This window comes from Anas acuta, chromosome 1, assembly GCF_963932015.1.
Source record: "Anas acuta chromosome 1, bAnaAcu1.1, whole genome shotgun sequence".
In the NCBI taxonomy this organism is placed as follows: Eukaryota; Metazoa; Chordata; class Aves; order Anseriformes; family Anatidae; genus Anas; species Anas acuta.
In genome coordinates, this window is record NC_088979.1 from 134,872,610 (window position 1) to 134,888,434 (window position 15,825).

General features: G+C 39.2%; 1 protein-coding gene across 2 annotated transcripts in view; it reads right to left on the minus strand.

Moving 5' to 3' along the window:
• Positions 1–15,825, minus strand: part of LRP6 (LDL receptor related protein 6) — a 125,488-nt gene that overhangs the window by 67,517 nt on the left and 42,146 nt on the right. For both annotated transcript variants that reach the window (XM_068658502.1, XM_068658492.1), the window contains one exon: positions 6,430–6,627. In XM_068658502.1, the coding sequence (XP_068514603.1) occupies positions 6,430–6,623 (194 nt within the window). In that variant the 5' untranslated portion in view covers positions 6,624–6,627. The remainder of the gene's footprint in view (positions 1–6,429; positions 6,628–15,825) is intronic.

Consider the following 15,825-nt stretch of genomic DNA (forward strand, 5'->3'; position numbering starts at 1 on the left):
TTCTGCCAACCAAACAAAAACATCTGTAAAACAAACTCAGAAAACTAAGCTGGAATTTGACCATGAATGCTTGCTCAAATATTCCTATCAGAATACAAGCCTGGTTCTAATTACCTGAGAAGTAAACAGGAAACACTACTTGTGGGATATACCAGGGTCTTTCAAAACCAAAATATTTTTCCTTTTGCTACTTCTTTAAGCTGTGATTGCCATGTACTTAAGAAACTACACATTAACAAGTAACAGGTCTAGCAACGACACTTCAAACCCCAACTTTCATTAAAGTCTGAAAAAGTCAATCAGAAGTAAAGCCGTGGTTGAGTAATGAAGTCATGCTGTGGGTCATTTTTCAGTCAAACATCGTCATGACATGCAGCATAGATGAAAGGCCTCTGGGAAACAGGGGAGGAGACTGGAAAGCTGCGGGACAAGGTGATGGAGTTTGCAAGGAGGTGCACAGGTAGATCCACTGGCTGCACGTGGTGTATGTACTGCATAATCTGCAGCTGCTCTTCCTTTGCTTTCAGCCCAGCTGTGATCCTGAAGTAACTTTGCATATATCATCTCAGGCCTCAGAAACAGCTCTGATGAGGTGTGGCGTTGCTCTGCCTGGGCTCATCACCCTGTACTATGTATTTTTATTAAATGTCTACAAATATGCAGAGACCTGTGAACTAGTGACTCTAGCCAGACACAGCCTATGCTTATCTATCCTACACAGTCAACTACAGATGTATCGACGCTCTACCTTTCCAGCATTTTATTTCAGAAGTGCCTTGGGGAAGAATCACAAGAGTCACTCTAGTGCTGTGTCCAAATAATTTAATTAATTCTGCTTTGGCAAGGCTTCTCTAGCAGCTTTAATTAGGTCATTGTTTGTCTTCTGCACTGTCCTGTAATGTGTTGATGAGGTATTAAAACAGACAGACTTTTCACTGCAGACTGGTTCCTCCTCAGTAATTGAAGTTATTAAATAGCTTTTTCTCATGGAAATATACACGATGATACAGTATTTTATACCTTGCACATAACATTCTATACTGTAAACATTATACACAAACGATTAAAAATAAACCCTTCTAAATGCAGGGATACAATATTTTTAGCTTTTCATCAAATCTGCAATTAATGATCTGGCAGACAGACCTGATCTGATGCTTGAAAACAGAAAATACAAAAAAAAAAAAAAATCAATGCTTGAGTGCAAACTTAAGACATTCACCTCCTTGCAAGAGCTCCCCAGCTTTTTGACAGTTGGTGAAAGTATGTTTTCTTACAGTGGCCTCAAAACCCATCTCATTAGCACAAACACTTCCTGGGGGACCTTGTAAGTGCATTTCCCTTCAGCCAGTAACGTGTTAACTTATTAATTAGAACTGCTGCTGCAGGGTAAAGGAAGAGAAAATTAATTCAAGAGCTGCCTTAGCAGGCCAACCTATCTCGGGTACTCTACTCACAGGAGAGCTGTCTGCAATTCAGTTTTGTTTAATTAGTCCCACAAAAAGCAACTGTTCACTCTGATAAGAGCAGGGCAAGAGCTGCAAAAAAAAAATCTCTTCTGTGCACCAATTTAATTTTTTAATTATTGCATTCTGACATGAAAAACTGCTTGTTCCTTTCTCTCCCTGGCAAACCAAGGGCATTAGTCATCAGCTTCTGTGCTCTTCCTCTTTATTCTAATGAGCCCATCACTGAAGTAGCCAGGGCTAGCAAGTCCCAGGGCTGGCAGGTAAATATGGATGATCACCATAAAATTTACTGTACAGATTTCCTCATGAATTTACAATCCTGACACATATTTACTGAGAGCTACTGCCAGCACTGTCACAGTGCTTCCTAATTTTGATGCAGAGACTCACGGGCTCTAAAGGGCTTTATTTAGGTCCTGCCTGAAGAGATGACAAAAAATCTAGGCCTTCTGTGTTTGTCCCCCTGCATGTTCTTCCCACCTGCCTCCTTTACTCTTCCATTATCCAAACCACTGCACAAGAAGCCAAGCATTCATGCATATGAATGGCCTTCTCTGACAATAAATGGTCAAATTTTAGTTCTTGTGTACTGCCAGGTAAAGAGATGTGATAGTCAGTTTACAGGAATGAAGAGACAAAAAATGTTATCATTTCTTAGACTTATAGAAATATGTCAAGAATGTTTCCCTTTTACTCATTCAAAATATTAGAACAGTCTGAACCTCAATACTTCAAAATTCATCTGTGTGACACTAATTAAAATCTTTTGCTATTTACATTGTTTTCTCTCATCACCCAAACCACAAATGCAGTTTTCTTTGAACTGTTTGAAATTCCTTTTTGATATAAAAATGTTAGTTACTGCTAAATTTCTTACTTCCACCATAGCAATTACAACTCATGTCATACCGAACTATATGTAGCTTTTACAATCACACCTATCTACTATAGACTCCCACCTCACACTGTGGATCACTGAAAAAACAAAAACAAACAAACAAAACCTTGAGACACTTGAGATACTTCACTCATCTGTTTTCTGCTATAAGTTAACAAACCTAGTCAAATTCAGAACATTTACTTTATGATCATTTACAACAATCACATCTGTTTTAATCAGGAGTAATTTAGCTATCAACAAGAACAAATAAATAAATAAATTAATTAATTAATAAAAAGAGCAGTTAGAATAATGGTCTATCAAGGTCAAATCACTAAAAACAGCAGATTATAAGGAAGCCAAAAAGTCTGTTTCAAAGTAAATTACATAGCAAGTGATGATGTTCTTGTCATTCTCCATTCTTAAGGAAAATGACTTTAAAAGGTAGCCCTCTTAAAAAGGGATTTTAAAGGTGGTGGTGGAATAGAAAAACTGGCCTAATCCCATTATGTCATCCTTTCATGTGAAAGCAAGACCATACAATCATCCTGGGTGTGTCTGTTAAACATCCATCTCCTCCATGTCCATACCCAATACATTTTGTATCTCTTGGTCAAACATTCAAGAACGTAGGGAATCACAAGAAAAGGCTTCCTTAACACTTCTATGGCTGTATAGGTACAAGGGGCCCTAAATCACTGTATTTGACCCACCTGACCAGAGAAGAGCTGAAATAAAATGCCCAAGAGCAATTTGTCCAGCTGCCAGACTTCTCAGGAGTGCACAGCGGATAGTGACGGGAAACAAGAGATAATTTTGGGTGAAGGTATACAAGGAGCCATGGCCACATGGAGCAAGTTCCACCGTTCACAGAAAAAAACCTGCTTAGTTTTTCCTTTTTGGGAGTGGGGATGAACAGGAGAATAGACTGAAAGGGTTCTCTCCCACCCCTCCACCCCCTCCGTAAAACTTAGAGGGGAGATCTCAGAGATCTCAAGGGTTTTTTGTATGTTTGCAATGGTATATTTTGTTTTTAATCAGTTATTGACAAAGATGACTAAGTAATGAGTTAAGAGACAAAATACATAATTAGTTGTTGTAAAATACTATATCGAGAAAGGTGAATTCTGTTGATTAACCAAAAGACAATATTTAACAAAATTAAATCACTTGAAACAGCCACATTTTTTTCCCTAAGATAAACAGAGGCTAAGAGGTCAAGCAGAGAAAAAAAAGAAAACACATAAAGACCATTGTAGAACAACTTAACTTCTGCAAGTCTTTCCTTTTTCCCCTATGATGTAATTGCAAAGAATAAAAAAAAATAATGCTTGGATACAGATGTTGACTATTTTCTGAATCTTCAGAACTTTCACACACGCCTAGGGAAAAACAGGTGCTGTTCCAAGCACTGTGTGCTTCTGACTGCTTAAGGGAAGTCATATGCACTTCCCTCTCTAAAGACTGTTTCCCCTTTCTCCCCCTCAAATGGTAACATATTAGCACAGTTCCATGACACATTAATATTTAAATGTTTTTAACTGATACTGAAATTTATCAGTAAACTAATTATTTTGGTTTTAACGCATAAAAATAATTAGGATATCTAAAATTTAAGTTACTCATCTATGCAGGTCCTTATTGCAGGTTTCACCAATTCCAGAGAATTTACTCAGGAATGTGGTAAACGATCCAGGAGATTTTGCTTTCCGTGTCATGAGACACAACCGTTAGATACAACTCCCTGCAGACAGACAAGGTTGGGCAGCCCCTTGCACCAAGAAAGATCTGCACCTTAATGGCCTCATTTTTAGTATGAATCACTTCAAGGTTAGCCAAAGGCAGGGAAAGGCTGGGGGGGAGAGGGGGGGGGCGGGGTTGAACACTATTAAAATAGAAACAAAATACTGAAACCAAGAGTATTTACACTGCTGTGGAACAGATCATCATGAAGGGAAAAACTGCAAAGGAATCTGTAGCAGAACACTGAAAATGCAGCAGTGACTGCAGGAAATTTCTGTGGAGCCAGAAAGACAGGAGACACTCGATAACACAGGGAGGTTTGTGCTTTGTGGGAAAAACATACAGCTTTGGATAGTGGTGGTGTCAATTTTGATCAGTGGAATCTTTACACACAGTTACCATTTCAAAAGTCATCTCTGCATCTTGCATCATGTTATTGAAAGCAGTACAATTTGTTGCAGAGCCTGAAACACACACACTGTCTAACATGGCATCAGCCAGAATGCAGCAGCATGTTGTTGTAAAAAGATGGCCCTTTCCATCTCATAAATGGAAGACCCCAAAAAGAGCGACTCAAGAATAAAAAAAGCCACCTAATTATCTTGTGGGACAAATTCGTAGTGGGGGTTCTTCAGGTGTGACCATATCAGTAGCCATCATGAAGTTATGTTTTCTTCTCATTGTTACTGTTTGGGTTGTTTTAGTTTTGTTGGTTTGTTTCACTCCTTTTGCACCAACTGTGAGTATGTCGTACTCATATAAGAAAGCCACATTTGGGCTGTAATTTTTCAGGTGGCAAGCTGTCACTGAGACTCACATGTGATCATTTCAGTCGAGATGTGTCTTTTTAAAGTTCTGTTACACATCTGGTTTCATGACTCTCCATTCTTATCAAAGGAAATGTTTTGTTTTGTTTTGTTTGTTGTTTTTTGTTTGTTTGTTTTTTAGCCCCAAACCATTTTTACCTGGAACACCAAAGAATCTTTTTCCCTGTTAACCAGTACCAATTTAAAAAAAGAATAAACAGACTCAAGTTATTACTATACATGACAATTTCTATCCATTTCTCTTCATTACTTGAAAACTTACAGGACTGTCTTCTTTCTTAAAGCAAGTATCACTAAGAAATCTCTTTTAGTACTAATAAGTTTGTTTTCTTGTGAAATAAATAACAAATTAAGGACTACCTTGGAATTATATACCCATGTCTCCACGTTTTGAATTCACAAAGCTAGTTATAACATTTGTACCCAAGCACACAAATTTAAAACTTCATCCAATTCCTGTTACCCTCTCTAAATAAACACCATTACAAAACTACTGCATAAACTTTCAGTCACTTAACAGGCAGACATTAAGAAGAAAATGACACCACCTTTCAAACCAGCACTACAAAAAATCATGGAGTTCAAAATAAATACACAAACATAGTAGATGCTTCGTACATGCTGCCTATGCTCCTACTCAGAAGTAAACACAAAACACCTATCTTGTCAATAAAGCGTTTTCTGGGGAACCTAAATTCTTGTGCCAGGTTAATGGCAAAAGAAAGGACTAAGATGTTGGAATGAAGAACTTAAGATACTTCATGCCTAGATAAACCAGCAGAAGCAACACAAGAGTTTTCAAAGGATAACCTCAAAAATCATATCCCATGTGATACCTGAGCACAAGCTGACTGCGAATCATTTTGGTGCAATCAGTACATAACATAGCTCTCAGGCAATGAAGAGGGTCATCCTCCAAATTAAGGATAAATGCATATATACAAAGTATCAATTATACCCTTAATTAAGACTTAACCATGACTGGATCAGAAAGGATTATATCATCATTATAGAACTGTTAGAGAAGAAACAGCCATTTTAGCATAGTTCACTGTAAAGACTTTTCCACTTCTTTCCCAACCCCTATCATTAATAAAACTGAAAGACTTAATGAAACTAAAAGATCATCATCTATAAGGATCCACTTTTTCAGGTTATTTTCTGCATTTCTACATATCACAGCAAGAAAGGAACAGAAGACTTATCAAAAATGGAAATTTCTGCTAAAAGCCTTATACTATTAAGAATAGTATTCAGGGATTTCTTTATAGGACTAGTTCTGAGAAAAGACTTAGTGGGTTACAGGATACCTCAAAAGAAGCACACATTCAACTTCACAGTTCTGGAAGAGGGAGAATGGGGAAGGATGAGAGTGTCTGATAGCACTAGTTGGCTTAAAATTTTGCAAGTGCTAACATGCCAATTCCCTGCAACAGAGCTTATGATATTGCTTAAGCAACATCTTCTAAGAAAAGCACAGAATTACAAAGATCAAACAAAAACCTCTTACCGATGACTTCCATCGAGATTTGATTTGTGGATAAAATTCAGTTTAGCATCTGCCCAATAAAGTTTCTGTTCCTCATAATCCAACGTCAATCCATTTGGCCAATAAATGTCCGTGTTGACTATAATGGAGCGGCTTGAACCATCCATCCCAGCACGTTCTATCTTTGGCACTTCTCCCCAGTCTGTCCAGTACATGAACCTATAATTATTTAAAAAAGAACAAAAAGCAATTGTATAAATCTACAATTGGAACATTGGATACAACTTTCAGTAAGGCAAAGGCTCTCTCTGTTTTGCACAGACAGCGTTTCCAGAGCTCTGTTCTACTGGGTATGGTACACATGTCCTGGAAACGCAACAAAAACAAAGTCACTTTAAAAACTGGAGAAAAGCAATTTAAGACAAATGCACAGCACTATGTCAAGTTATACTTCCAAGCGAAAAAGTTGGGGATATCCAACAGAACTTGACAATAACCTCGGAATTTAACATTAAACAGCAAAGACGGATATTACAGTCATAAAATAGACTCTGCAATATGGGTCAGAGCATTAGGTGCCAAAGAATGATTTGTAGGTGACATAGCTGATACATGTAAGCAGTTAAGTAGATTTGATTGAAGGCCAATTCATGTCCATTTCTTTTTTTCTCTCCCCTCTAAGAGAAATTTACAGAAAGAAAGTTAAGTCAACATGTTTAGAAGCATAATTTTCACCCACTGATTGGACAAAACACTGTAAAGTCTTCTAAGACTGGGGAAGCGAGTTTTAAAACGTGTTAGCAAGTACTGGCACATGTTTAAGCATTACTTAGCAAGTGATGGGGGGAGGGAACTTATCTAGATGTATATAAGACTGAGGTGAAGCTAGGGAAATCACTATATTATGGCTGTAGGCTAGTGAGAAGGAGGAATATTTGTCCATTTTCTGCAGGTGGTAGAAGATTTATTTACTTTTCTGGGTTGTTAACAGAATGCAGAATTAAACAGAAATAATATGTAATGTAAACAGATTAGACAAAGTATGTCAGTGAAGCTTGCTCTGTTTTTGTTGTTGCAGCTGGGACAGATGAAAAGCCTACTGTCCTAAATTGCTTCTCATAACCCCATGACATCTGCCAATATACCTGCTTGTATCTGTGCTCCCTAACCTGCCTCAGTCATAACAATCCAGACTTGGAAAGATCTGAAGCCTTTAAACTAACCCAGATCATCACACAACCACAATACATGTATGTCACTGTATGGTGCCCACATGTGAAGAGGCCTGGCCACCCATCCTTTAAAGAAAAACAAATGTGCAACACATTTAAGAAACAGTTGCAGATGAAGTTATTCTTGGCAAAGATTTATTTTTTTATTTTAAAAAGTCAGGAAATTCCATGTCATATTTTTCCCCTTAATTCATGTCTACAGCATGTTTTTTTTAATGCACAGCTATATCTGTGGACAGAAATGCAGCTGATTAACACAAATATTGCCCTATTCAATCCCAAGTGAGTCATTCTTTATGGAGCAACATGCCCGTCTTAAAACACAGAGCACAAATATCTGAAGAGAACATGTGAAAATTCTGCAGACATGAATGAGTGCTATAGAGAAACTGTTTTCCTGCCAGTAAGAAGAAAAAACAAATAATCTCCAGATAGGTAGCACAGTAGCAAGTCACCTGGTCAAGCTGTGCAATAAAAAGAACTACATACTTGAAAAAAGAAAAGTTAAAAAAGTCAGGCAGCAGTTTGCCAGAGAGCATGTGTGAGAAAGAAGAGAGAAAAAGAAATAATTGTTTTAAACTTCTTTAAAAAGACCCTTCTTTACGCCAACTGTCACGTCCAAGACTTCCAAATACTTCATCAAGGTTAATAGGTTCCAAGGTCCTGGCCACCCTGCTAGATCGATTTTTCAGGCTGAAACAGAGAGCTCATTAGTTGCTGTACAGCCTTGTCTTCTTCCATGTCTCCTTCTCACCCCTTATGCACACTACAATTACTCAAGCAAAAAACAGGTAGGGGAAGTTTGGCCGCAAAGAAAAGCCTTCCCAGACTTCACAAAACCAGCCCCATTTCATTTGTTAGAGGAGCACACATGCACACAGTATTTGTTTTAAGATTCAGCAACACTTCCAATCAGTTCTGATGACCTCTACTCTGTTTCTGCAAGAGTTTTTTTTTTGTTGTTGCTCCCCCTCTTTCTCCCCTCACCCCCCACTATCATCTGTTTGTTTTCCACCAACTGGCTTAAAAGCCCACAGGTTTTAATGTCTCCATTAAAAATCTTTGGAACCAGTCATGCTCCAGCTGATGGCATCACGGGCCATGTTTCATTTTGGGAAACTGGACATTTCCTTGTTGCAGAAGTAATAGAGGTTATACCTTGATGGCCATTTCTTTTAGTAACAACTGCTTGTAAGCAATTTCTTGCAGATCATCTTTTGCTTCCAGTACAATGCTTATGTGTTTATGGAGCAAACTGGATTCAAGGAACAGGTTTGGGCTAAAAATCAGTCATCAATCTGAATGCATTCCAGTGCACAGCTCTATAAACACTTGCACACAGGCTGAAGGTTTCTGTAGCTGCCTAAACCAGCACCAGTGCCAACAATGCTCACTGAGCTCCGATTTCAGTTTCTTATTCAGAAGTGTCCTTAAGCCCTGCCCCACAACAGCTGAGTCAGTGGCAAAGGATGCCGGAGCAGGGGGGATGGGAAGAACTGTTTAAAACAATTGGAAGAAATACTCCCCCTTATAAACACGCTTTAGGTTACCTGCAATTGCTATGAGGCAAGGGAGACCTGGCTAACAGCCAGGGTGTGGGGCAGCAGGCAGACAGACAGATGGACATGATTGCAAATTCCCATTACTGCAGAGATGTCTCTACAGATTTTTCCATAGAGATCTTGGATCCCTCTTCCAGGTAATGTCAAACTACTCACATCTGTGCAGTACCAGTTGCTCCCTTCTGGAAGGCTTACAGATTCTTGCTGGATTATATAATGGTTGGTAAGTGAGCCATACAAAGAGTATGCAGAAAGAAGATGTTATGATGCACAGACTTACTGAATGATGGTAAACCAGCCATACAGACAAGGAAAGGGTCATTCTTCCTCCCCCCTCCTCTTCAAATATATTTAACTATTTCCATTAAAAACAAACAAACCAACCTAACAAAAAAGCAAAGCCCACAGGATATAGCAATATATTAACTGAAACAGACTATCTTGGACCAATTTATGCCACTCAGCACCTAAAGACTACAGTTTGACTTGCTGGTCTGCTCACCTACTTAGACCTTGCTAGAAAATTTAAATCCGGGAATCAAGGATTTTAACTGTAGCCCAGAAGAGTAAGAAATAAAAAACATATACACATAGCATGTTTACTCCCAAGTGGTTCAGGCACGGAATTTGTCTCCATGCCAGGTAATCCTGAAACCATGAGATCCTGAGGGCAACAGACAAACAGGCTGCAACTGAGGACAGCAAGCCTGCTTGGGTCCAGAAACAGAAATGCTTTCACATGCTTCACTCGGGTTAATAGTTCTTCCAGTCAGTCGCAGTCAGGACAGGCATGGGGGCTTGGGGACTTGTCCAGCTGCTCGTTCCTGCCTCCTGCTGCAGGTCACCCCCCACCAGTGGCACCAGCGGGGATGCCAGCCAGTGCCTTGCTCCTGTAGTTTAGGTACTAGCTCCTTTGGTCAAACTCATCTTCACAGGGAGTCTGAAACTAGGATGGAGAAGCGATAGTGTAGCAAGGCAATACAATGTAAAAACTGCAGAGCTGAATAAATATACACCATGTCTAAGGATTTTCAAACACAGAAGGCAGACTTCCTTACTTAAGAGTACAATACTTAGCAGGAAAAGCTTTTATTTAGTATCAGATCAACCCAAGTAGAGCCAAATCTCTCTTACATCTAACCTAAAAAGATATACCACAGCAGATTAAAAATAATATATATATCCTATTTAAATAGTTAACCACTATATTTTAAAAACTTTTTTTTTTTAATTAAAAAAATAATATTTTTCATCCTGTTAAAAGCCACGCACATCAGTCTTCAATAGCAAGACTTCAGAAATGGCTGCAAGCTGTTACAAAAATATAACAGAAAAACATCAAAAAGTCTATTTTTATTTTTGTACTATTGTAATTTTAATGTTAGGTACTGTGTCAGGAAGTGATACAACACCCCTTAAAGAATCAAGATACATCAAGTATTTGAAATATATTCGTAGAAAAGAGGAAAGTTTCTAGACATTAGTGATCAGCTGGTATTTTGACTGTGATCCAGTGCATTGTTTACTGCTAATCCAGTTGTAAAAACATTTATCTTACAGGATTATACCAACTATAAATATAATGAACAATAAAAAGATTTGATTGTTTAACCCCTACAAACATTTTTCTATGCATCTCACCTAAGTAAGGTGAAACAGGTTCTAAAACTTCCTCTTAAAAAGGCATCAGAAATCACTACATGCTGTACAGCTCTAACTTGCTAGTTGCGATTTGCCCCGATTTAAATGGTTTTGCCATTGCAAAAGAAAGGAACCAGCGTTTCTTGGTTTCACTCTGTAAGATGAACAAAGACAGTAAATAATAAAGGTTTTGTTTTGTTTTGTTTTGCTTTTTTAAACAAACCTTAAAGTCTGGGCACACTGAGGGTAGAATATTCCACATACATAGAAAAAAGCTTGCAGAGTACAAATGCTGAGACTAAATGCTATAATTTGGCAGTGATTTCCAACGGTACTCACACCAAGACAGAAATTCATCGCCAGCACCCATCAGCTTTGCAGCCTTCTGATCTATAAGGCTCCCTATCACTGATGCAGATCATTTCAGCCCTGCTATCCCACATGACGCTAGGCCCCTGCCAGCAGTATCATTAAAACCCAGGCCCACATCGAGATGCACACAGCTGTTTCACTCATTGAGCAGAGATACCATACACGACACTTAGCTGATTTTAAGGCGGTTAATTGGGACACCGTACAGGACAGGCAATCATTCACCTTCCCAAGCATTATTCTGTGGGAAGAACAGCTGCTTAATTGGGACAGCCAATTATTTGGTGAGGCCCTTCACAGTGAATGCTCTGACTTTGTAATTATGCTTGTTTGGGTCCCTGAGAGCCTCTAACTCTACAGGGACACAAGCAGCCTCCCAGCTTCAGAGCCGGGAAAGGTTTCAGAAGCTCAGCAGCTCCTGTGGAGCTCATCAGCTCTGCGATGGGCCTTGGAAAACTCAGCGCTCGGTCTGCTCTGGTTCCACATTAGCAGGACTGGCACCCATATAATGAAGAAAAATTAAGTTAAATAATATACATAATTTTCACAAAGTACTCATGTCTGATATACATGTGCTTGGCTACCTAAAACAGCTCTGGACTTTAGAGGAAGAAATCTTCCTTATGAGGAAAGGCTGAGAGACCTGGGTCGGTTCAGCCTAGAGAAAAGAAGACAAAGGGGATCTCATCAATGTGTATAAATACCTGAGGTGTGGGAGACAGAGGGATTTTGCCAACCTCTTTTCAGTGGTTTGCAGGGACAGGACAAGAAGTAATGACTGCAAGACAGAGCACAGGAAGTTCCACACCAACACGTGAAAGAACTTCTTCACAGTGAGGGTGACGGAGCACTGGAACAGGCTGCCCAGGGAAGTTGTGGAGTCTCCTTCTCTGGAGATATTTAAGGCCCATCTGGACGCCTACCTGGGCAGCCTGCTTTGACAGGGGGGTTGGACCCGACAATCTTTCCAGGTTCCTTCCAACCCCTTCAATTGTGAAATGTGTGTGGCCCTTCATGACTTCAGGAAGAAACAGCCTAAACAAGAGACCATTCAAGTGTCCTTAGCAGAAACTTCTCGAGGAAGGCTCACAGAGGCATGGAAACTGCAATCTAGAAGGACACTGAAGTGTCAAATGAAACAGAAAATGGAATTTCAGATGGATTATAAGTACCACAGGAAGGTTTTAGCATGACGTTTCTCAAGTGATTATAAAATTCAGGAAATACTTTCAAGTCCTTCAAAAGAAACAAAAATGCACATAGCCAATTAACTATAGAGATAATTCTTCATAAAAGAGAGGAAGACATACCCCTTCAGGATATGATCAAGATAAACACAAGAGAGATGTTCTTAGCTAGCTGAGAACTGTAGTCTTTTGTAATAGTTTGTCTCTATGAATAAGTATAGACATTAATTGAATGTTATTTTCAGCGTTGCTCTACAGTCATTTCCCATGTTAACACTCAGGACATTCAAGGGCAATTTTTGTGCTAGATAACTAACCCTATGCAGGTTTTCAGCTCCCTCTGTACCATCGCTCTTGCATGCGCTAAGAGCAGCTATGTGGGGAATGGGTGTGAAGTAGTGAGCTATGAACATCCTACTACATTGGATTTTCTTCCCTTAAACTTACTGGCTTTAGGAGCCCACAGGCTCCTACCAAAGCTGCAGTTTCTCATTTCAGCCAGGCAGAGGTGGCTCAAAACCACTTCTCTGGAGCATCTGTACATACACTGGACAAAAACAAAACAAGATTTATTTCACTGAAAACAGAGTGTTTTACATTTCACTCTCCTCAAAAACATCAATGTATCTAAGCAAATGACTAAGAAATTCAGATGTGCTCAAAATGCTTGCCAGGCAAGCACCATCAGACCATGCTGCAGCTTTTAAACTCCCTGCCCCCCCCTTCATTCCCATCCCCTGCTTGCTGGTAAAGGCTGGAGGCCTGGCACACCTCCAAAAGCACTTTCTGCCTCTGCTACTCCATTTCACAGCCCAAATTATTAGTGCTCAGACCACCAGAAAGGAGACTGTCCAGCCACTTTAACACAATGTCTGGAAACAGAGACATCTCATTCTGCCATGGCTGCTAACAAAGCAGTAACGCCTTGTGGAAACACAACTCAGTAATGAACTACTGTAGCCTTCACAACTTATCACTCAGGAATCTTAATATACTCAGACAACAAATGGAGAAGTCAATGTGAAAAATCCCATATGTGGATGTATACTGTACACGAGAAAAAAAAAAAAAGTATACTGGAGCATGTATTTTGCAAGGCATACAAATACTTTTCCCAGTATATTCTACACCGGTTCCTTAAGAGAAATAAGCTACTCTGGTGGCAGTACTATGAAAATGACTACATTTATCTTAGTACCACAGGCAGTATACTCATTAGCAAAGACCCACCTATAATCAGTATGGCAATATGAGGACTTCCACTTAAGAGCTGGCTTTAGATTCCTGCTCAGACCTAATCAAGCAGGAGAAGGAAAATTATCATTAGACCTTCCCTTTTCTTGTAATTCATTTCTAAAATAAAGGATAAATGCAAATACCACCATTTTTGGAAGAAGAAAACTTATTATGAAGCAATCAGAAGCAGATGCTTTTCTTCTAACTCACTATCAACAATACAATATAGAACTAGAATGAGATTTTGAAGAGTGCTTTCACAAGTCCTAAAAAGAAAATACCAGAAGACACTCATAAGAAATCATTGTAGAAGCACAAAGTTATGTGATATTCCAATTTCCCATACAGAAAAAATATGACTTCATATGCGAAAGTATCTCTCAGCCAACATGCTGGCTGTTTTCAGGTATTCTAGCTTAAAGAACATGCTGGGCAGTCTGACAAGAACAGCACAGAGGGAAGATTGTTTTTCAGTTTCACCCACACATTTCTGAGAGTCCATGGGAAGTAACATTTGACTTAGCTGTCAAACATACACTGATACACTGCAGAATCACGTGCATATGGTTGTCCTTTCAGGCACAGATCCCAAGGAAAAAGAGGTTCATTAAAAAACGAGAAACTGTTTTTGCTGAATGTTCACAAAGGCAGAATTTCAATTGTTTGAGCAGGTGGAAAGGTCTCTTGCTCCTTGAACTTGTAAATTAACCTTTCCTATCTCCAGACACAAAAGGTCTAAAAACATGCCTTCCACAGCTATGAAACAGAAGCCATTTTCTGGTTTATTATAGAGCAAGCAGGAAATAAAGCTTGTCAGAACTCAGCAGCACTTTAAAAAATAATAATAAAAAATTAAACAACAATTGCCCCAGCTAAAGCCAAATTAATATCAAAAGAAACAACTTCCTCTCTGTTACCTATTTAGCACCACCACTAGACCCTAGCTGACTGCAAGATGGCAGTGAAATGCAGATGTGGGCTGGAATGCCTCAGCCAGCCCATTGTGCAGGAATTGTCCCAGATGTCATACACCAGACCCCACAAAGTTCAGCCAGCTTTTTTGCTGCAGGTAAGCCAACAAAAAACTAAAACATAAGTGAATGTAACAGGAGATGGATAAATTAACAAAAGCAATACTTTTGCCTTCTAACATACCTTGGTTTTTCAAATGTATCAAGAAATTTGCAGAGGAAAGCAAACCAGTTGGAAGTTTTTGACAGTCTTCCAACAAACACACACACAAACAAACAAAAAAAAAACCAACAAAACAAAGACAAAAAAAAAAGCAACTGTGCTGCAGTCTCTTGAGAGGCTAGGAAAGAAACAGGGCCAGGGCAGTATGCTGCAGCTGGGTAGCTCTCTGAGCAGTGGAGTCTCACAGAGGTCTGCTCCACTCAGCCCCAAGTGCTAGTTGCTGAGCATTGCCCAAGAAGAGCCCATGGACACAGAACAACTGCTTTCAGACAGCTGTTCAAGATCCTATTAAAAAATACAGATGCCCAGACCTGTGAACTGAACAAAATTCTGAAAGCAAGTATGAAAGAATATTTGGCCTCACTGAAACTACAAATGGTGCAGAAAAGTGAGAAACTGGTTGCTTACCATCTTTTCAAGCTAAAATATAAGACCAGAAAATAATTTGTTCTTTTAAAATGACTTGTATTAAAAATACAATTATTTCCACCATAAAATATCCAGTTTTTAAATAAGAAGTTAGAATTCAATAATTTCAGTGAGCCTGGGTCTGAAACTAGACACATACAAGTCAGCTACTAAAATAAAATTTTCAGTTTCTTCTTTGACACACAAGGATCTTCTCAGTTAAGTCATAATCAAAGTTGTTTCGTATCTTTCAATTAAAGAAAAAAAAATGGGGGGGGGGGGGGGGGGAATTCTTCTTCTTATCTCTTCATACATCCTGAACACAGGAAGCAGAGAGCGTGTTTTGTCTCAAATTGCTTAAATGGAGCAGTGGATTTTCCCTGTACTTGTATCTTAAACTGAAGCACTAGGAACACACCTACTTCACAGCACAGTCATAAACCCTGATGTGTCGCCTACTGCATGAAGGCAAGAGGGAGAAATCTCATTTGCCATTTTGTGCTGTTTCTTTCCAGCAAAAAGTCATCCACCTACACATCACTGTGGGGTATTATGAGCTACAGACTCCACCCATGGTACTACAAA